We start from the raw sequence: 21,072 nt of genomic DNA, 5'->3' as shown, positions 1-21,072 counted from the left end.
ACATTGTGCCATTATATCCAAAACCATAATTTAGTTATGTAGTGATGCAATAAACATCTATAGTATATAAGGTTTCAATTTTGCCATCCAGATCAGATTATTTGCTGTTAAAAATATCAATTGTTTCAGATGGTCCACTGATTGTAAGATAAATACACAGAACTGTTGTGAAGAAGCAAGGCTGGGGCTGATTTTTATTTCTAGCCCAGACTGTAGATTCATGCAGCCATATCAGATGATTAGACATGTCCTGAGAACTGAGCTCCATTTGGTTTGATAGTTTTTCAGCCTGTCACTGACACATCCATAACAAGTCATCAGCAGTGAATGACTGAGATGGTGCCTGTGAAATATAGTTGTGGGAGTAATATGAATAAGGTAGAGTAAATATTGCTAGACTAAACATACATGGTCCAATCAAAGCACACATTTCACAAAATATTTTTTTTTTAAATAAAATTGTTACAGCTTTTCTGTTTACCATGTTTGGTATTCAAATGAAAAGCATAAACTCAGAAGGGCATTACAGACTGCAAACACTTAAAATAAACATATCTAAATCACAAATACTGGATGCTACAGTTATGGAGTTTAATATGAGGTGTAAACATAGTGTTATTTAGCTGCATTAATGATATGATGTCAATTTACACCTAATTAGATTTTTGGCCATCTTAGACTTGACAAAAACTGTTTTTTTTTTTTTTTTACTTCGCCTCCTACAAATTTTGACCAATAATCACCAGATTTGGACCACATCATCTTCAGAGTAACCCTCACAAAAGTTATCAGAAGAGTTTTGAATACTCCGGGCGGTTTGTCCGTAATGGGCCCACAAATCTGACCAAACAGGAAGTGAGGGTGTATCTCAGCAACGACTTTACGCAGTGACACAAAACTTGGTAGGCAACTTCAGGACCATGACCTGAGGCCATGCAACAAATTTTGTCCTTCCTACTGGTCTAAAGTTACAATAACATGCTAAAAATGCTTACATCTAACTGCCATTTTTGCTAATCCTCCTTCAAATAGCATTAATAATAATGACAACAATGGAAGGTCATCAAAAGGATAGTAAAGCAAACGTGTGTGTGATATTTTGCCCCATCATTTTTATTAGGCCATATTTTCATAGTCAAAATATTGAAAGATTAAAATTCTTTGAATGGCTTATTGCTTTTATAAAACTGTGCCAAAAACAACATGATAAAATCTAGTGTGCAATACGAATCATTTATTATTATTAGGAATAAACAATTCTTTTGCCATGGAATTTTCTACGCAACATGCAATGATTAGGGGATTCTGTGAACAGAACAAAGGCTGAAGTGCAACGATTTTGTTGGATTAAAAACCTGGCTCATGAATACACAATGATCGTGATCTTTCGCAACGGCTTCGAACGCGGCTCAGCCAATCAGATTTGAGAACCCAAGCGATCCGTTTGAAATGAGACTTTTATTTTGACACTTTGCGTTTAGCCAATATCACGTGCTTCAGCAATCTTTATTACTCATCAGTAGCTTATCAGCACAACCTGTACTTAATTAATTTAACGGTGAAATAAAACTGCAAATACAGCGGAAAACTACGCACCTGTTTACATATTAAAGTTATATTTATCTAACCAATTTTAAGTGTTCTGCTGTTTTATACTTAAAAGTCAGACTGTAAGCGCAATAACAACTGTGGATCATGTGATCATGGTTCCTTTAAGTTACTTTGCATTAAGTAATAGCCTACTAGCACCGAAGCTGTGCTACTCGCTAATTAACTAGTTCATTAGCTAGGGGGGAAACTATAAAATGCTAAACGAATAGCAATTTAGCAGAAACCTAGGTGGGTTCTTATGAGACGAGACGACACAAGACAAGGAGGCATCTGGAATATTTATTTTCGTTAAACGCCTTATCAAGTTAGCTGTAGTCAAATATTCGCGTTATTATATGCAGCAGGAGTTTGTTAAGATATCGTTACTAAACTTTCGCGAACCTTAGTGCTTAAATAATTGCCCTTTTACCGCAGCTAACTAGCGTTTGCGAGCTTCAGCTAGTTGGCTGGCTAACAAACAAACAAACCAGCCAGCCACTATGACTGAAAAATCCTGTTAACGTAGCTAGCTTAAAAACTTACAAGGGGCTGAACCTTCTTGTTTTTTAAGTGAGCTATGACTCCAATAGGAAACTTATTTCGGGTAAGTTTATACACTTAGGCGACTGTCGAGTGGCGGACCGGCACAGAGCCAGACTGCACAAGCTTTTACGTTAGTGTTATTACACTGTAGCTGACTAGCCGCGGCTAACGCTCACTCACACTCCGTCATCCTGAGTCAGCTGACTTCCTCGGGTGAGCACCAACACCAGAGCACAGCCAGCAGCCATGGATCAACTCAAAGTCAAAGACAGGATTCTTGAAAACATATCCATGTCTGTGAAGAAGGTAAGCGGCTTGTAGACGAGTATTCAGAGCACACGGTCATTTCTTACAAGTAATTTAATGGTTTGTTTTTGACATTTGCTGCGTCGGAATTTGTAAACACTCGGGCCTGTCGATTTGGATAAAGCTGCTCGGTCATCACGGGAAAATCATGTAATATGGCGTATTCAGCGTTAGTTAAAACACACAGCTGGTTTATTAGCTGTATTATATAACTCCGTGCATATTAGTTGTGTTTGTTCCGTCATGTGTCCTGCATAGATGTGAAAGGAGTTGTTCTGAGACTGCGGCAGAGAACCATCTCTAAAGCTGCTATAGATATACCACACTCTTTACATCAGACTGCTGTGTAAAGATATACCACACACTGTCTTTACATCAGACTGCTGTGTAAAGATATACCACACACTGTCTTTACATCAGACTGCTGTGTAAAGATATACCACACACTGTCTTTACATCAGACTGCTGTGTAAAGATATACCACACACTGTCTTTACATCAGATGTTATTGTGATTCATTGTAAGCTAAAGGCTACAGTAAGGGTGTGAGGAAAGCTCTGTGCTCTTGCCATACATTTTGTAGGATTGCGTACCGTTTTACTCCAGGAAGTTCATATATTTTACTTCCTTGCTCTCATTCTCATCTTTCTAAATATGTGCACAATGCCTGCACATAATCCGGTTTCCATACTGACCCAGAATGGTAGGTCACGTGATAACCAGGTGCTTGATATTACTAATCTTGCTGTGTTTTGAGATCTGCTGAATTTCATGTTTGTTTAAGCAAAAGTCCAGCATAAACACTTAAACAGCATAAAATTCTAAATGTTCAGATCCAGAAAAAGAAAGCTGTATTTAACACTGACAATTGTTCTTTCATGTACAGTATGAGGTTTATCCTAGTATTAGCATCACAGTAACTATGTTTACATGCACATTAATATACTGATGATAATTGTAACTTGGCAATATTCTGATTTAGTATCAATTCACGTAAATGCCGCAATCTGGTTGCCTGATTTCACGTTAAGACAATATTCGGATTCCCCAAATTCTGATTACTATTAAGCCTGTTTAATCGGAAACTTATTGCATGTAAACACCTTTATATAGAAATGAGATGTATGCGCATGCTTGGTCTGCAAGGAATTGTCGGTAGCGTCAGTGTGTCAAATCTCCCGGGAAATAACAGCAGGAAAGGAAAAGCAAGTGTAGCTTGGCGTACTTGCAACAAGCAAGCATTTATACAGGAGTATTCGATGACTGCATGTATATAAAGATTGTATTCGGTATATGGCTGCAACTCGAATATAGACCTCAAACGGAATTTGATGTGTATGTAAACATCGTCAGTGAATAAAGCCTATCCTGGGAAAGCTTGGTGTGAATTGGGAATACACCCTAGGCAGGGCACCATGCGCACACAAATTCATAGCCTTGTTCACATCTACGAGCAATTTAGACTTGATGGTCCACCTACTGGTATGTGGGTTTTTTTTTTTTTTTTTTTTTTTTTTTTTTTTTTTTTTTTTTTTTTTTTTTTTTTTTGGGAGATGGAAAAAACACTGGAGAATCCAGAGGAAATGCACAGCCACGGGGAGAACATAAACTCCACTTAGACAGTCACTCGAGCTCAAGGTTGAAGCAGAGACCCTGGAGCTGTGAGGCAGCCACCATGCTGCCTCGTATAGGATAGAAGTCAAAAATGTTTTCATTTGTCTAGACCATCGTTATTAGATTTTGGGGGGGGTCACTTGGCAAACGTAGTCAACTTGATTGATGTCGCACTACACCTGCTTTGTCATTACAGGTGCATCTAAAAAAAATTTAATATTGCAGAAAAGTTAGTTTTTTTTCTCTCTGTAACTTACTTCAAAAAGTGGAACTTGCATATATTCTAGATTCATTAGACAAAGTGAAATATTTCAGGCCTTTTTTTTGTTTTAGTCTTGGTGGTTATGGCTTACAGCTCATGGAAATAAAAAATCCAGTATCTCAAAATTAGAATAAGGAATTTATAATGCAGAAATGTCAACCTTCTGAAAAGTATGTTAATCTATGCACTCAATAATTGGTCGGGGCTTTAATCCTTTTGCATGAATTACTGCATCAATGTGGTGTGGCATGGAGGCAATCAGCCTGTGGCACTGCTGAGGTGTTAAGGAAGCCCAGGTTGCTTTGATGGCAGCCTTCAGCTGGTCTGTATTGTTGGGTCTGGTGTTTCTCGTAGATTCTCTATGGTGGTCAGGTCAGGCAAGTTGGCTCACCAATCAAGTGCAGTGATACCATGGTCAGCAAACCAGTTACTAGTAGTTTTGGCACTATGGGTGCCAAGTCCTGCTTGTAAAGGAAATCAGCATCTCCATAAAGCTCTTCAGCAGATGGAAGCGTGATGTGCTCTATAATCTGGTAGACGCTGCATTGACTCTCGACTTGAGAAAACTTCAGTGGACAAACACAAGCAGATGACATGGTGCCCCAAATCATCAGTGACTTTGGAAACTTCACACTGAACTTCAAACAATTTGGATTCTGTGCCTCTTCCTCTAGACTCTGGGACCTTGATTTCCAAATGAAACGCAACATTTACTTTCATCTTCCCCGTGGTTGTGTACTGAACCAGACTGAGAGATTAAAGGCTCAGGAAACCTTTGCAGGTATTTTGAGTTAATTAGCTCATTAGACCTCTTCTCAGGTCAACGTTTATAAATTCTTTATTGTAATATTTTGAGATACTGGATTCTTAATTTCCATGAGCTGTAAGCTGAAATCATCAAGATTAAAACAAAAAGGCTTCAAACTTCAATTTGTGTAATGAATCTGTAGTGAATGAAAGTTCCACTTTATGAATAAAATGACAGAGAAAAATGACTTCCACAATATTTTTTTTTTTTTTTTTTTTTTTTTTTTTTTTTTTTTTTTTAAAAAGATGCACGTGTATATTTGAAGTTAAATGATAAGCTAGATATAAATGTAGTCATTGGGTAATTAGCTCAGTTAAACAATTGCATGTTCTGTTGACTAATGTAATGATCTCATTCTGTCACAAAACTGTCTTAATGGTCATGTAATATTTCTTATGCATTTATAAATCTGTTCTGTCCTTTTTTTTTTTTTCCCCCTCTATGCAGTGGTGTTGTGGGTTGTATATATTTGCTAAATGTTGTCACTACAAGAGTATTATTATTATTATTATTATTATTATTATTATTATTATTATTTTAAACCCCCAGTTGCAGAGTTACTTTGCAGCTTGTGAAGATGAGACACCGGCCATCAGGAACCATGACCGTGTTCTCCAGCGGTTATGTGAGCACCTAGACCACGCTTTATTATATGGGTAGGGGTGTGTCCTGTGGGTTTGCATATTTTTGCCAAATATATAATCATTAACATAAATGTAAATGTGTATTTTGTTTGCATTGTAGGCTGCAGGATATATCGTCAGGTTACTGGGTACTTGTCTTACACTTTACACGACGAGAAGCCGTTCGACAGATTGATGAACTTCAGCACATAGCCACCAACCTTGGCAGAAGTGAGACCTAATTCATAAACTCTCTGTTAACTGACCGCATTGGTCCAAATTGGGGCAGATCCCACAATATTTGCTGAAATATTCATTTGTGTTTGTAGGCTTATTTTGTGTTCAGTTTAAACATAGTTCTGTTGCTGGAATGTAACCTGGATAATTTGTTTCCCCATAGGTCGTGCATGGCTGTACCTGGCACTCAGTGAAAGTTCTTTAGAAAGCTATCTTCGTCTTTTCCAGGAGAATCAAACACTTTTGCATAAATATTACTTCAAGTGAGTGTGATGTATGACATTACTGTAGTGAAATTTATCTACAAGTCAACAAAGTTTTACTGGGGTTTTTTTCTGGTTTCTTCCAAGATGATAAAATGTGTAAATTGGCAGAAATGCACTTAATGCTACTGTCATATACAGTGTGATTCAATTTGGAGTTCTGATTAGCACAGAAGCCACATTTCTTTCATTGGGACTGACTAGTACAAAGATTACGTCTCCTTAGCTAGGACTGACTGGCGCGGTGGCCACACTGCCTCCTCTTGGACTGACTGGCGCGGTGGCCACGCCGCCTCCTCTAGGACTGACTGAAGTCAGCTGTTTAAAAATGCAAGGCTGCCTGCATTTGGGTTGGCTGTGTTTTCCTTCCAACTTTTGATCCATACGTGTGCTTTTGCATTCAAAGTTTTTACACCCTTAGCGTTTTGGATTTCTTCTTTGTCTTTGCTTTTTGTAGAAACAATTAGAGATATGGTCCTTGTTTTCCAGGAATGCCCTGGTTTGTAGCCATGACCATCTCACTTTGTTCCTTACGCTTGTTTCGGGGCTGGAGTTCATCCGCTTTGACCTTGAACTGGTATGTTACTATTCTGCCCACTAAACTTTAATTATTTAATGAAAAGAATGGCAACCTTGTCCAAGGGTGGGCAAATGATGAATTTATTAGCTATCCCATGTGCAAAATGGCATGTAAAAGCTTAGTCCCATGTTTTGGTTGCCTGGAAACCTAACTGACTATCCTAAAAAATTTTGTTTTTTTTTGTGGAGGTGTGTTGCTTATAGCAGGACAGTTTGACAGTTTTGTGCTGCAGTTTATTTTAAGTTTCATCAGTGTTTCCACATACGTGAATGTTCCTGATTTTTAAAGCATTGCCTGTTATCCGTTAACACTGTTTATTCCACCTAATCAGAAAACAAAAACACCTTTCTACTAACAGCCAGCTCGCACCTCAGCTGTCAACAGACAATGGGATTTGGACTGAGTAGTGTGCTCTATTGTTATAGCATTGAGGTGCATCACACCCCCATGAAGTTTAAACATAGGTCCATACAAAAAAAAACAAAACTGTTCTTTGCAAGTACTGAGGTGTAGGTTTGTTTTTGCTTTCTATTTTGTAAACATTTGTGCCCAAGAAAATGAGGAATAAAAAAAACAAAACTAAATTAGTATCTTGGACATGAAAACTGCTTGTTCCAGCACCTGGGCTAGTGACTTGTCCACCCCTGCTGACACTAAACTCCTCAAGAAATTATGCATTATGTAGTGTTTTTAATTGGTTCTAAAGTTTAATCCAACTTCATATCCACCCCATATATTTTGTCTGCTTCTAGGATGTTCCATACCTAGATGTGGCACCTTACATGCCAGACTACTACAAACCACAGAATCTCTTGGATTTTGAGGAGAGATTGCCCAGTTCTGATAGCCTGTCTCTGCACTCATTCAACTCCACTAATCTTGAGTGGGATGACAGTGCCATTGCTCCCTCAAGTGAAGGTAAGCTCTTTTTACATGGTTGTACCTCCTTCTCCCTAACCCTTGTCTCTTTCTTTCATTTCTCGTATCCTACTGTATTTTTCCTGTCTTTTGTGTTGTATCTTTACTATATGAAAGATGTACATTTCATTAATTACAGAATTCACAGTTCATGTAGTATCTTCTATTTCACCTGATATTGCTCACGTCGGTGTATATTTCATGCCTTTATTTCATATTCATATACATCTTTTTGGTTTGTCTGTCTCTCCCCCTTTTCTATCTGGTCATTTTTTTCTGTCTAATGTTGCGTCTTATCCCTCCTTTTTTTTTTTGTAGATTATGATTTTGGTGACATCTTCCCTATGTTGCAGTCAATGCCAAATGCAGACTGGGAAGGTGGGACATGGTTATTTCCCACAGCCATCATGTCTTCTTTCCTTCCAGTTCCCACATCAAAATCTCACAACATCTCGCATGCTCATTTTCCCATGGACTGGCTAAGGATGCATGTCTGTGTAGCTTTCTATTGTCCATTATAGGACCTGTATAAAACTGCCTGGCTTTTGCTGAGTTGAAAGCAGTCTGGTATTGGTTACATTTCCAAGACTTTTGCCAGAAATTAGTTGCAGTAGTTACTTTAATGTTGTGTAACTTTAATGGTAACTGAAGTTGTCTTAAAGGAGAGGGTAGTTGGGTACTAAGTCAAGCTATATCGCTGAGCAGGGAAATCGTTTCAGATGATTATACAGGGTTCTGCACTAAAGCATACTGCAAAAGCTTTTTCTTTCTGTAAAACTTGCCTTGCCTGGTGTCAGCTTCTCCTTCCTGTGTGTAGCAGCTCTACTTGTGTGGTAGTTATGCATGTCTGTGGCCTGGGTTGAACTAATTTTCTTGAGCATGATCCATTTCTTGAGCTTTCAAAAATCAAAAGGACTGTTAGCCTTATTATTCCCCTTTTTTACTTTTTTTTTTTTTTTTTTTTTTTTTTTTTTTTTTTTAATTATTATTTTTAATAAATAATCAATGACTTGGTACAAATGGTCCAAAGCAGTACAGAACTTAACAGTATACAAAACTTTGATGATAACCAAATACAATTAGTGAGAAACTGGGTATCTGCATGTTCTTAGTAAAGCTACATTTGCCAGAAAGTAAATATTATAGGTTCATAAAAATTTAAATTCTAAAAGGTGTCTGACTCTAAATTTTATTAATTTGGGGCTTTTTAGGCTACTTTGACCTGATTTTAATTTTTCTTAATGCAATCTCCCTTGATTCAGCTTTGAAACCATTTGCCCTAATCTCACACACACACTTTTTGAGGTAGCATATACAAAGACACATGAATTCAGCCAAATGTTCTCTGGATCGCAGTCTCTAAAGCTCAACGCTTCGCATACTTTCCTGTCTTTTAGTTTTTTCAGCTTTGGTACTTATACATTCTGTATAATGCTTTTCAGTGTGGTTTAACCCAGGCCTGTACCTTTCAATTTTGAAAGGGTGTGTGTGTGTCTTTTTGTCTGTGTAATTCAGCAGCGGTGTCTACAAATGCACTTTCAAGCTCTAATGTTGCTGGAGTAGTAGAAGTGCTGTTGCTGCTTAATACCTTTTGCTGAACTTTGTATGATGTTCCATGATTTTGAAAGTTTTATTTCTTTCCCTGACAGAAGGAGATCTAACTGACCCTGTCAGTGGTCCTCGCTCTACAGCCTCAGACCCCCAAACAGTAATCAGTGACTCGGTGGTCAAAACAGCAGCAACTCCAGCCAGGAGCATGTCTCTATCACGCAGCCCCACATTTCGCTACAACCCCTTTATCGAAGACTCTGACACTAACACCTCGGCAGATGTTACACCAGTACACGTAGCCAGTCACCGTGATGTTCCTGCTGGTGATGACACCGAGAGCACCAGCACAGAGCTGGAGGTCATTAGGTGTGTTCCAGGGTTTTTTTTTTTTGTTTGTTTGTTTTTTTTTTTTTTTTTCTTGGACTCGAGGGGAAGTGGCACACCAAACTGATGCTGGATAATTGTAGATACCGTAATCAGAAACTATTATACTGAATAGCACAGTGAGTACATACAGTAGTACAGTAAAACCAAATCAAAATGGTACACCATGTATAAGCAACAGTATCTAGAACTGTTCTTGATATGCTGTTAAGGACAGCAATATTTTTAGTTAAGTTTGCCTAGTCGACTACATTCTCAGCTCTTTTAAACCGTCTGCTCAGACATGTAGTTGCAAGAAAAACATCCGATGAGAAGTTGAGTAATAAAGAGCAGATGAACATAAGTTAAGCAATGACTCAACTGTCTTCTGTCTTCAGCTTCTGTTCTTTTCTTATTTGCTACAATAAACAGCCAATCAGAGAACTTTCTCCTGTCAAACCCTATACTGGTCCTATAATGCCAGTGGTGCAAGGTGATCCCTAAAATGCTGTGTCTTGGGCAACAGTTGACGCTATCCAGAATCTGTTGGTCAACACAGCATGGTGTGTCAGGGCCTTAATGGAGAAATGTGCAATTTAGATAGTTAAATATATCTACAGAACTAATTTGCATTGTTATTCTGTATGGGTGGGGGAACCATGTACATTTTATAATATGGTTGCATCCAGCTTGAAATTTAAGTTAAAGGTAATGGTGAACATGTTCATAGGGAATTGAATAATCAGTGATTTTTCTAAAGCCTTTTTTAAATAAATGTTTTTAAAAAATTTTTTTTATTAGGATGGTCAGAAGGAGGAAACCAGGTAAGAAACGCCGTGGGAGGGGCTCAACTGACTCTGTGAGCAGTGGCCAGAGCATGCCCTCCCCAGAACAAGTAGAAACTGAGGAATCCCTTCAGAATAAGTCCTTGGATGCACTGGATGGCTCAGCACGAGCAGCCGCAGAGAATTGCGAGGACCAGGAACCCGAGGCCTTGCTGAGGCTCCCTGAAATGACCGACACCTCCATGGACAGTGTAGGCCAGCCACTCCGAGACGTAATGGACAGGTTAAATGGGGTTCTGGATGGAAAGAACTGGGAAGGACATGAAGAGGAGGCAGAGGATTGTGTGTCTGGCATTTATTCAGCCACATCTCCACTTCAGCATCAGCCCTTTCGGGAGGACGCAGGTGGGGAGCCTCCCGATCCAGACTCGCAGTCATGCCTTGTGGCCTCAGCAGCTTCTGCACAGTTCTACTGCTTTACCCCCTACAGTACAGATGCTGTTGCCGAGAGTGGTAGCCACCATGACTCTGCAGGGAATGGCCAGTCGCAGACTGTTTACAGTGGCCATGAAGATGAGAGAGAAGGAGAGACAACAGAACAAGATGCGTCCTCCAAAATAATAACGAAACACAGGGGAGATGTTGAGATGGAGCAGCCAAACGGTCCTGCTCATAATAAATCTGAAGAAAATGGAGCAGGATCTGGTCAAGGAGAGAGTTCCCATCCTGCAGAATTTAGGTCAGATCATGGGCAGCAGCTATTGATTTATGCCCTTCCTATCTTGTCTGTCATGCAGAGAATAATTTCAGCTAAAAGTAAATCTAGTTTTCCTTTTGTTTTTATTTTCAGGGTAGATAATAATCACCTACTACTACTTATGATCCATGTCTTCCGGGAGAATGAAGAGCAACTCTTAAAGGTACATCTAAAACAAAAGTGTTTTTCACACCAGGCCATTTCATTAAATCTTGACTTTCATTAGAACTTGATCATATCCAGATAGGGATTATCCATTTAAAAAAAAAAAAAAAAAAAAAAAAAAAAAAAAAAACGGTGTAAACGCACCCAAGATGCCTTCAGAAAGGCTTTGACTTCTAAACACAGTTTACCAGGTGGTTTCTGTCCTCCATCTTCATTTCACATTTGACAGTCCAAACTTTTAATACTTTGGCACACACATGGTTTAAGCTCTATGTTCCTGCCTAATAGTAATTAGAAAAACTGCCACCCCAAAAGGCAGGGTGATGTATAGTACCTGCCACTAATATTGGCACCCTTGGTAAATATGAGCAAAGGCTGTGAAAAATTGCCTTTTATTGTTTAACCTCTTGAGCTTTTGTTCACAAAAGATCACATAAAATTCACAAAAACTCTGCTGTCATGGATATCAAACAATTGCAAACAAAACAGGTTTATAGGGGGGAAAAATTTGTGCAACAATTATTGGCACCCCTATGCCTTCAAATGAGAAATATATTTGAAATGTATTCCCATTTGAGTTTGGGGTTTTGTTTTTTTTTTTAAATATAAATACATCTGGGTGAAGGAACAGGAAATTGTTCAACCATGGCTTCCTGTATAAATGAGGTAATGTGTATACCAAATTCCCTTTAGTCATTCATAACAATGGGTAAGACCAACAACTATAGCTGTGATGTGTGGCAAAAGGTTGTTGAGCTTCAAAAATGGGAAGTGGCTATAAGAAAATAGCACAAGCATTGAAAATGCCCATTTCCACCATCAGGGCAATAGTTAAGTTTCAGTCAAGTGGAAATGTTATGAATCAACCTGGAATTGGACACGTGTCTATATTGTCCATACAATGTGTCTATACTCTTATCCAAAACCAAATTCGAGTGTCTTCAATTTGCCAAACACTATTGGAACTTCAAATGGGATCGGGTTTTATGGTCCGATGAAAGCAAAATGGAGTAGGGGGGGGGGGGTTTTTCCTGCCATGGCCATCCTAGTCCCCTGAATTCAAACCTATAGAAAACCTGTGGGGTGAACTGAAGGAGAGTCTACCAGCGTGGACCTCGAAATTTGAAGGATCTGGAGAGATTCTGTATGGCGGAATGGTCTCGGATCCCTTGCCATGCATCCTCAAACCTCATCAGGCATTATAGAAGACTCTGTGCTATCCCAAGATAACAGCTCTAAGTATTGACTAAGAGTGCCAATAATTGTTGCACCCCTATATTTAAGAGTTTTTTTTCTTTTTTTTTGGATAAACCTGTTTCGTAATTGTTTGATATCCATGAGAGTATTTTTGTGAATTGTTAAAAATAATAAAGGTTGAACAATAGACAATTTTCAAAGCCGCCTTTGCTCATATTTACCAAGGGTGCCAATATTAGTAGCGTTGAATATCAATGCACCTTTCTTTTACATAGCAGTGGAAATGAGAAACAACACCAGAGCTCGTTTACACATTATGCATAATACAGCAGTCAGATTTCAGCCCCGACAACCAGATTGTAAATGTTTCTGGTTCCAATTTTTCAGGACGCATCCAGATAAAATACACAAATGAAACTATCAAATCCATCATATTAAGTGTCTAGTTCAATTTTGGTTCATTTTCTGCAGATGATGAGAATGAGTACCGGCCACATGGAGGGAGACCTGCAGCCTCTTTTTCTGCTGCTGACAGACTGCTATATATACTTACTGCGGAAAGGTAAGCCTGTTCTCCATGACCTAATAAAGCAGACAATCATTGTGGTCATATTAATTAGATAAATACTTAACATGGGCTTTATTCTATAATTGTGTACTACTCTTTCAGGAGCTGCAGACAAGCCATATAATGTTGAAGAAGCTGTGTCCTACAGTGAACTAGACTACATATCTGTGAGTTGATGTCTGTCATTTAATAAGGTAGCATTTAATTTCTTTTGAAGCCAGGTTTGCTAATAACATTCACAATGGTGTGTCTGTGTGTAGGAAGTACATCCTGCACCAATTATTTTAACGTATTATTATTATTAATGTAAGTTGGTTTTGTTCCTCAGGTGGGTTTGGACCAGCAGACAGTCACTTTGGTGTGCACCAACAGAAGAAGGCAGTTTCTTCTGGATACTGCAGATTGTTCACTCACTATGTTAGTCTGTGTTATGTTTTATTATTTATTATCCATCAATTTAAATGCCTTATTGCTACATATAATGACGAAAAAATACCCTTAATTTTATTTATTTTTTTTATTTTTAAATAAATCTGGGGCTGTTACTGTTCAGTTAAAGTGGGGGCTGCTCAGATCCTGTCCTGTGCTTTCTCTGCTCTAACACACTTGGTAATTTACTGACTAGTCGAACTGGGTGTCTAAGCAGTGAAATAGCTGACTGCTGGACAGCACTACATTCAGTACTAGAGTTAAGCCTACTGATAAGTGAACTGATAAGTGAAAACTGGTGTATGTTTAAACGGTCCCCTTGTTAAATTCTCCTCCACACCCCCCACACCCCCCCCCCCCCCCACATTGTAGCTGGTTCCTCAGTATTCTGAAGTCTGCAATGATGAATAGCTGTACTGCACTGCCTTACCCTGCTGTCCTGACTGATGCAACTATGGAGAAGCTGGCTCTGACTAAGTTTGTGTGCCAGGAGTCGCACTGTGAGGTATGTGGAGTAGGAATATCTATAACTTTGAAATATAAATACAGTGTAATTTTTTTCAATAACATTTTGTATAAGTGTAATATAGAATTTTGCATACTTTATCTGAACATGGCAATGCTTCTGCCTTGTACTACCTCCAACAGTACTTTAACCCATTTTGCAATAATATACTTAAACTTGTATAGTCTTTATGATCTAGTGTTGTCGCTACATAATCTAGTTTTTGTCTGGTTTGTGTTGCTGTAGATGGTGTTTAGTGTTCACTTCCTGAATGTGTGCAGGTGTCAGAGGTCAGTATTCGTCTCTATTCCCTCGTTCACTGGGAAGACCCCATGGACATGGGTTTGGGCACTCCCACCTCTCCATCAGGCTCAGGGAAGTCCGGCAGCACCAAGGAGGGAGCACTTCTATATCGAGCAGGGACTTCATACCTGGGGAAGGAGCTGTGGAAGAGTTGTTATCTTGTGCTCAGGTACAGCAGCAAGGACCTATTCAAGATAAAGTATACACATTACCCTAGTGATTAAACCATATGTCTGTTTTTACACATGCATGATGTTGATCTGATCAGTGGTGGCAACCTCTTCCTGTATGCTGAAAAGACTGATGTCACACCGCTGATGTCAATTACCATGGGGTAAGCATGTTTACCTGATTCAGTAGTTTTTCTTGGCTGGTTTTGCTAGTTGACTTTATTTATTGTTTGTTTGTTTGTTTGTTTGTTTGTTTTTGTTTGTGTGTGTGTGTCTGCCCGCGCACTGCAGGGGTGAGCACTGTGGAGGCTGCAGACGTTCAAACAGCGTGGAGAGGCCACATGCATTCCAGGTGATTCTGACAGCACGCTCTCCTCTAGAGCTGAGTGCTGAAAATGAGCTGGACATGGCAGAATGGATGCAGCTCATCTGTCAGGCTGTGTCTAAAGGAGTAAGTTTAGCCTTGGATTGATGCACCCACAATTAGCCATTACATTTTGTGCCCATCCCCCCCCAATTTAGAGTACACAAGTTGCCTTCTGAGCCATTTATACTACTATCTGCATAAAAGCACACTGCTGCAAAATGAGCAGTATTCTGAGCTCATTTTTTAATTTTTATTTTTATATATATAATATATATATATATATATATATATATATATATAATCTCACACACACACACCACCCCCACCCCGGTCAAAAGTTTGGAGACACTAGACTGAAATGTTTCTCATGATCTTAAAAAGCTCTTGATCTGTAGCTATGTGATTTAAGTAGTTGAGACTAAACAGTTGTAGACATAAAATATAATTGTGCCAACATCTATTTCTTTCATTAGAAAACTAACATTATTTACAGTGTGTGTATGTGTATTATATTATATATTTTAATGGTTGACTTTGAGCAAAATATTCTGAAAAGCAGCCAATAAGTGTCCAGCATAGGTGGAAACTCCTTTTAATGCTGTTTAAAAAGCATCTCAGGGAGATACCTCAAGAAATTGGTTGAGAAAATGCCAAGAATACATTTCTCGAAATTCTAGGCAAAAAGGTGTCTACTTTGAAGATGCTAAAATATTAAATTATTTTTGGACAACATAATTCCCGTAGTTCCTTTGTTTATTCCAGAGTTTTGATGACTGTTTATTATTATTCTAAAATGTAGGAAATAAATAAAATTGTGTGTGTAATCTGTCTCTCAGGTGATTCCACAGGGAGCCGTGCCAACGCCATGTATCCCATGCTGCCTTGTTCTGACCGACAAGAAGTTGTTGACATGTCATCAGGATTGCCAGACCAGTTTTTTCCGTTCGCTTTGTGCAGCTGATATCAATGACGTCGCGGCTGTCTGCCTTGAGGAGGATAAAGAATATTGTGTTATTGTAAGAGAGAATGGATGTTCACACCATCTCCTCATTTAGAGCTCCTCATTAACTTAATCTCACTAGAGCAATAAATACTAATACATCACAGTTCACTGGTAGTACTTCTGAACCTGCTCGAGTACAAAATGGAGTTTGTAGTGGGTGTTCAAATCTTCATGCATGTAATTTATTGTGTGCGTGTGTATAGATAACATTTTATGTCCTACATTATCTGTATGCTTTTAGGAATTTGCAGCTGACCGGTCTCAGTTCCTCCCTCCATGGGTCCTCTATTTTAGTGGTTGTGGGGAGAGGAATCGGCTCTTGGAGGAACTCGATTCTGTGTGGACATCTATTTTTCAGGTAATAGTCTCAGCAAATTCTTTTTATTTCTGTAGGGTTTTTATAATACTTTATATTTGCTTGTCACAGATACAGGGCTGTGAACAAGTATTTGCCCCATCCCAATTTCTGTGTACATCTCACACTAAATAGTTTTAGCTCTATAAACGGAATACAACATAAAACAAATGTAACCTGAGTAAACACACAATAGCCCCCCCCCCCCCCCCCCCCCCCCCCAAGGCAAAAAAGGTGATTCATCACCCATGTGAAACTAATTCCCCCTTAAAATAAACATCTGGTTGTGCCTCTTTTAACAGCAATAACTGCAACCAAATGGTTCCGATAACTGGAGATCAGTCTTCCTTCTAGGACTAGGATTTGCTCCTCTGCGTTGGATCATTGTCTTGCTGCATAATCCAGTTGTGCTTGAGTTTCATCTTAATTGAAACTCATTTAGGATAACATTCTCCTTTAGGATTTGTGGTAGAGAGCAGAATTCATGTTTCCCTCAAGTATTGAAAGTTGCTCTGAAGCAGCAAAGCATCTCCACACCATCACACTCCCACCACCATGCTTGACTGTAGGTATGATGTTCTTTTTGTGGAATTCAGTGTTTCGTTTATGAATGATGTAACGGTCACTTCGCGACATTTAATATAAAATGCCCCCTGCCTTAGAGGTTTCCCAACCCCCCTCCCCCTGGATGTCACTTGATTACACCTCTGTCTGGTGGTGACTGAGGTCATGTTTGGCATGAAAGGTAATGTTGACTCTGGATGTTGTGTTTAAAGCTAGCGGTGTCACGTTATGTTCATTTGGGGAAACGGCTTATACTTCTGGTTAGCAAAAAAAAAAAACTTGTTTACAAAAAAACAACCTAGTTTTCCAATTGAGATGATAGTACCCTTCTGAAATTCATACACTAGATGTTAAAGTGCATGCTGTAAGTGCATAGTGTGTATTATGTGATCTGGGACACAACTTTAGTCTGTACTGTCTGCCTTATTTCCAATGCATGTTTTCGCAATAGAAGTAACACGGTGAGTAAATGTGCCTCGTTCCGTGCGCAGACCAACTAATGAGATTTGCTGATGCAGATTTTCATAATTGATCATTATGTATTGATTTATTTTAGTTGTAGCTTGAAATTTTTCCTTTGTCAAAAAACAAAAAAAAACCAAAACTAATATTTGTAAGTTCTTTTCTAATGGAGATTGTCGTCTCCTTGTCTGTTGCGCAGGTCTCTCTGGCTCGTAAGGCTGTATTGGACGAGCTGGTGCAGAAGAGGTGCAGGGAGGCGCTGGAGCTGATGAGGAGTGCCTGGCAGAGGAGTGACAGTATACACAGAGGGAGGTGCCATAGAGAGCCATGGTGCTGAGAGCCTGTCATTCAGGCCAGAATAGACTGGGGGCAAGCACTTGACTCCTCTTCCTGCTATTAATGTATGTATGAACAGCAGGCTGTATAAGGACAAACACACAAATTGCACAAATATTTGAGTTCTAGTGTACTAAGCCTTTTGACCTAGACAATTGGGGGGGCAAGAATGAGCTGTAAACACTGTGCTTGAGGTGATTGGCTACAAATGGGAGTCATTAATGAAAATCTAAACGCTTCTTCACAAATGTACAGTTTGTGTAAAGTGTAAATACAAAATGCTTAGTTAAGGTTACTTTCCTCCTTATAACACTCTTTATTAAATACCTCACTAAAACCCATATGTATGCAAAGGTACTTGTTGATGGAATTCAATGGTTTACTGTCTTGACTGTTACTGAAACATGACATGGTTATTTTTTGGCTGCTAAAGGTTGGTTACTGTTGCTGGATGTATTGTTGAACCCACCTCCATATTCAGCAGTGCACAAAGAATGAAATGAGGGAGCAGGTTATGAACGAAAGAATGCAAGATTGCACATAATAATAAATGTGTTTTTCCTCAGTTGTTCTCCATCGCTTTTACTCACATTATACTGATTTTACTAATGGGATGAATGTAATTGCTGTGGGACAATAATCCATCAGCCTTTATTAAGCTTTTTGTTTGTTATATAGATTTCTGTGCTGACCACCCCCCCCCCCCCCCCCCATGTGTTTCCTGTAAAAAGTCACTTTGTTTCCCGAGAAACTTTCTAAAGAAAGAAATGTGCAAGTCTTTGTCCCATTTTTGCATGGTGTGACATCCTGATATCACTGAACACACAGAATGGTACATCATAATGTGCTTGTATGCAGTGTAACGCAACAGGCAGAGAAACTGTAATGTGAGAAATTCCATGCACAGTATTGCATTCACTTCCATTTCTTCCTTTTAAGCTTTGTTTGTTTTTAGCCATACCCTTCAAGCCCCCCCCCCCCCCCCCCCCCCCCCCTTCTCTTCCCATTATTATTTAGTGCAAGTGTATCAGCGCACATTGGGGCCTAACTCTCCTTTGGAAAGAGTAGCCACTTTTTATTATTATTATTTTATTTTGTATTTATGTTGCTGTAGCCAACCAGTGTTTTAAGGATCTGTCTGCGAAACTACTTTTGTCTGGCAGATCCCATCACTTGACTTTTACACAACCCTTTGAGACCATATGCTCCATCCATTTACAACAAAAGGCCTGTTTGGTCATATTGTACATTTTACATGCAAGTGTGCAATTATACTTGTTTTCATTTCAGATCATTAATGCTTTCCCAACATTTGTTATTTTAAGTTTGAAACATTTCCTTTTTAAATTGAATGGCCATTCCATAACTCTACCCTATGGTTGAGATGCACTCTGGAAATACTTCTGGTGGGTGGTTTTTAAGGTTTAGGTCTGTGTGTGTACATTTTGAGGATGTTTCATGGGCTCTGATGACTTGATGTGATGAAGTAAGTTTTAGAACCTCAGGTTTCATGACGTTTGTCTGAATTAAATGTAACCTGTATATTTGGACATTGGCAATGATGGATTGTAGTTGAAATTGTTTAAAATCTCCTTTTTAAATATGTTTGTAATGTATATGTACATATTCTGTTTGTGTTTAGTTGCTTGTCCTATTTGTATGTGTTGCCATTGTTAATAAGGTAATCCAATCTGCCCTAATACTTTATTTTACGTACACTAAATGCTGCTTTTTTTTTTTTTTTTTTTTTAAATGCTTTTTTTTTTGTAAATGGCGAAATAAAACAACTATAAAATATCTTCAGACTCATTAATGAAAACCAGAAGTGCTTGGTTTAGTTATGTTGAAGTTTTGATACACACATCTTAAGTATACTACAGATATACAGTTCTTATCCCCCCCCCCCAATCATTAAACATCTTTGTCCAAAAGTATGTGAACACCTGTTCATCCATATGCAATACAGTATGTGGTTCTTCCCCAAACTGTTGCGTCAAAGTTGGAAGCACACAACTGTATAGGATGTATTTGTATGCTTTAGTATTACAATTTCCCTTCGCTGGAATTAAGGAGTCAAGCCCAAATGTTGCAGCATGTTTCTGTGCTATAGTATGGCCAAGGTTGAAGTGGAAGAATTTGAGTTGCCTGGACCTCAAACCCACTGAAGAACTTTAGGCTGAGCTAGAATGCTGACTGTGTCCCAGGCCTCCTCACTCAACATCAGTACCTGACCTCATTCATGCTCTTGTGTCTGAATGAATCCAGACAGCCATGCTCCAAAAGCTAGTGAAAAGCCTTTCCAGAAGAGGAGAGGTTATTATAACTGCAAAGGGGGCCTAAGTCTGGAATAGTATGTTCAAAACGCACATTATGGGTGTGGTGGTCAGGTGTCCATGAACTCTGTGTAATTCTTATTTTATTTTTTAAACGTCAACTACTTAATATCTGAAAATTAAAGTCTCATCAGTTTTTGATAGTTCTGTTCTTTTCCAATATATCAAAAATACAGTATGATATCCAGCATTGATATGTGCTCTTATGCTGTACAACATATCACAGTATTGTTATTGTTGACCCAATACTGTCACTGTCTCTGTGCTTAAATTTCAAGGCTACTGGAGACTCACCATTAGACACTTGAGCAAGGTACACAAAACTAATTAAAGGCACTATATAAACTTATGTTCTACATGGAGCTTCTGTTCTATCTTCATTTCTTTCTTGCCCTTCTGCTCTAAAGACAATTTTGACAGTAACACAAAGCTCAGACTAATTCATAAATCATGAGAAACCATAATTTTTAAGGTTCTCTAACCATGTCTGGTTATGTAAATTTGTGATAAGTCAATATGAATGGTTTGGGTTAAACCTTTTTAATAAAGGATGTTACTGTTTGGTCATTATAGTTTCCAGAACAAGACAGTTTTCTATGTGAAATGCAGTAAAATATTGTCTGTAAATTGTCTGCACTTCTATAGCACTTTTATCCAAAGCGCTTTAGACTGTCTCATTCACCCATTCTCTCTCACACACACACACACCAACGGTAGCAGAGCTGCCATGCAAGGTGCTAACTTGCCATCGGGAGCAACTTGGGATTCAGTGTCTTGCCCATGGACACTTCGGTATGTGGAATCATGTGGTCTGGGAACCGGGTCTGTTCAGCAGTGATCAACTTGTTTTAAGGGTATTTCAGGCATAGAAGTTAATATACTATTAAGGACTAGACTTGTTGGCATCAAGTTCTACCTGTTCCTCATTAATCAGCAAATACAGTTAAAACTCATCATCCTAGAGGAGATGTATTCACACTCTCTCTCGGTGAGGCTCACATTCTAGTTTTTAAAAATGTTTATATATAAATAATATAATATAATTAAGGAAATTATTTCCTTCCTGACAAAAATACGTTATCAGAACTCAAACTACTTCATAGTTGTTAAAAATG

General features: G+C 38.7%; 1 protein-coding gene across 6 annotated transcripts; it reads left to right on the top strand.

The window, feature by feature from the left end:
* The first annotated feature begins 1,486 nt into the window (after window positions 1-1,486).
* plekhm2 (pleckstrin homology domain containing, family M (with RUN domain) member 2) lies at window positions 1,487-18,189 on the top strand. 6 transcript variants are annotated; one of them, XR_008397984.1, is made up of 21 exons: window positions 1,487-2,439; window positions 5,673-5,779; window positions 5,868-5,977; window positions 6,147-6,246; window positions 6,736-6,823; window positions 7,579-7,744; window positions 8,063-8,122; window positions 9,394-9,661; window positions 10,460-11,182; window positions 11,294-11,363; window positions 13,034-13,124; window positions 13,233-13,297; window positions 13,459-13,547; window positions 13,932-14,064; window positions 14,346-14,536; window positions 14,636-14,701; window positions 14,829-14,988; window positions 15,741-15,920; window positions 16,149-16,265; window positions 16,565-16,831; window positions 17,488-17,623. XR_008397984.1 is itself a non-coding variant. In XM_017486851.3 (20 exons), exons 1-20 carry the CDS (start codon window positions 2,380-2,382, stop codon window positions 17,623-17,625), a joined length of 2,979 nt encoding a protein of 992 aa, XP_017342340.1. In that variant the 5' UTR covers window positions 1,489-2,379; the 3' UTR covers window positions 17,626-18,189. The 6 variants fall into 6 exon arrangements, 5 of the variants coding, with proteins under 5 accessions (XP_017342340.1, XP_017342339.1, XP_017342341.1 ...); XM_017486851.3 differs by lacking the exon at window positions 16,565-16,831 and having other exon boundaries at window positions 1,489-2,439; window positions 9,397-9,661; window positions 17,488-18,189; XM_017486850.3 differs by lacking the exon at window positions 16,565-16,831 and having other exon boundaries at window positions 1,489-2,439; window positions 17,488-18,189.
* Window positions 18,190-21,072: the final 2,883 nt, after the last annotated feature.

This window comes from Ictalurus punctatus, chromosome 15 (assembly GCF_001660625.3).
Source record: "Ictalurus punctatus breed USDA103 chromosome 15, Coco_2.0, whole genome shotgun sequence".
Taxonomy (NCBI): Eukaryota; Metazoa; Chordata; class Actinopteri; order Siluriformes; family Ictaluridae; genus Ictalurus; species Ictalurus punctatus.
This window is presented reverse-complemented; position numbering and strand designations above follow the sequence as displayed.

Bases quoted from the DNA above. Each gene is read 5' to 3' on its own strand.
- plekhm2 (XM_017486850.3), top strand. From the start codon at position 2,380: ATGGATCAACTCAAAGTCAAAGACAGGATTCTTGAAAACATATCCATG. The intron at 7,745-8,062 runs GTAAGCTCTTTT...TTTTTTTTGTAG, and splicing joins CATTGCTCCCTCAAGTGAAG to ATTATGATTTTGGTGACATC. The intron at 11,364-13,033 runs GTACATCTAAAA...CATTTTCTGCAG, and splicing joins ATGAAGAGCAACTCTTAAAG to ATGATGAGAATGAGTACCGG.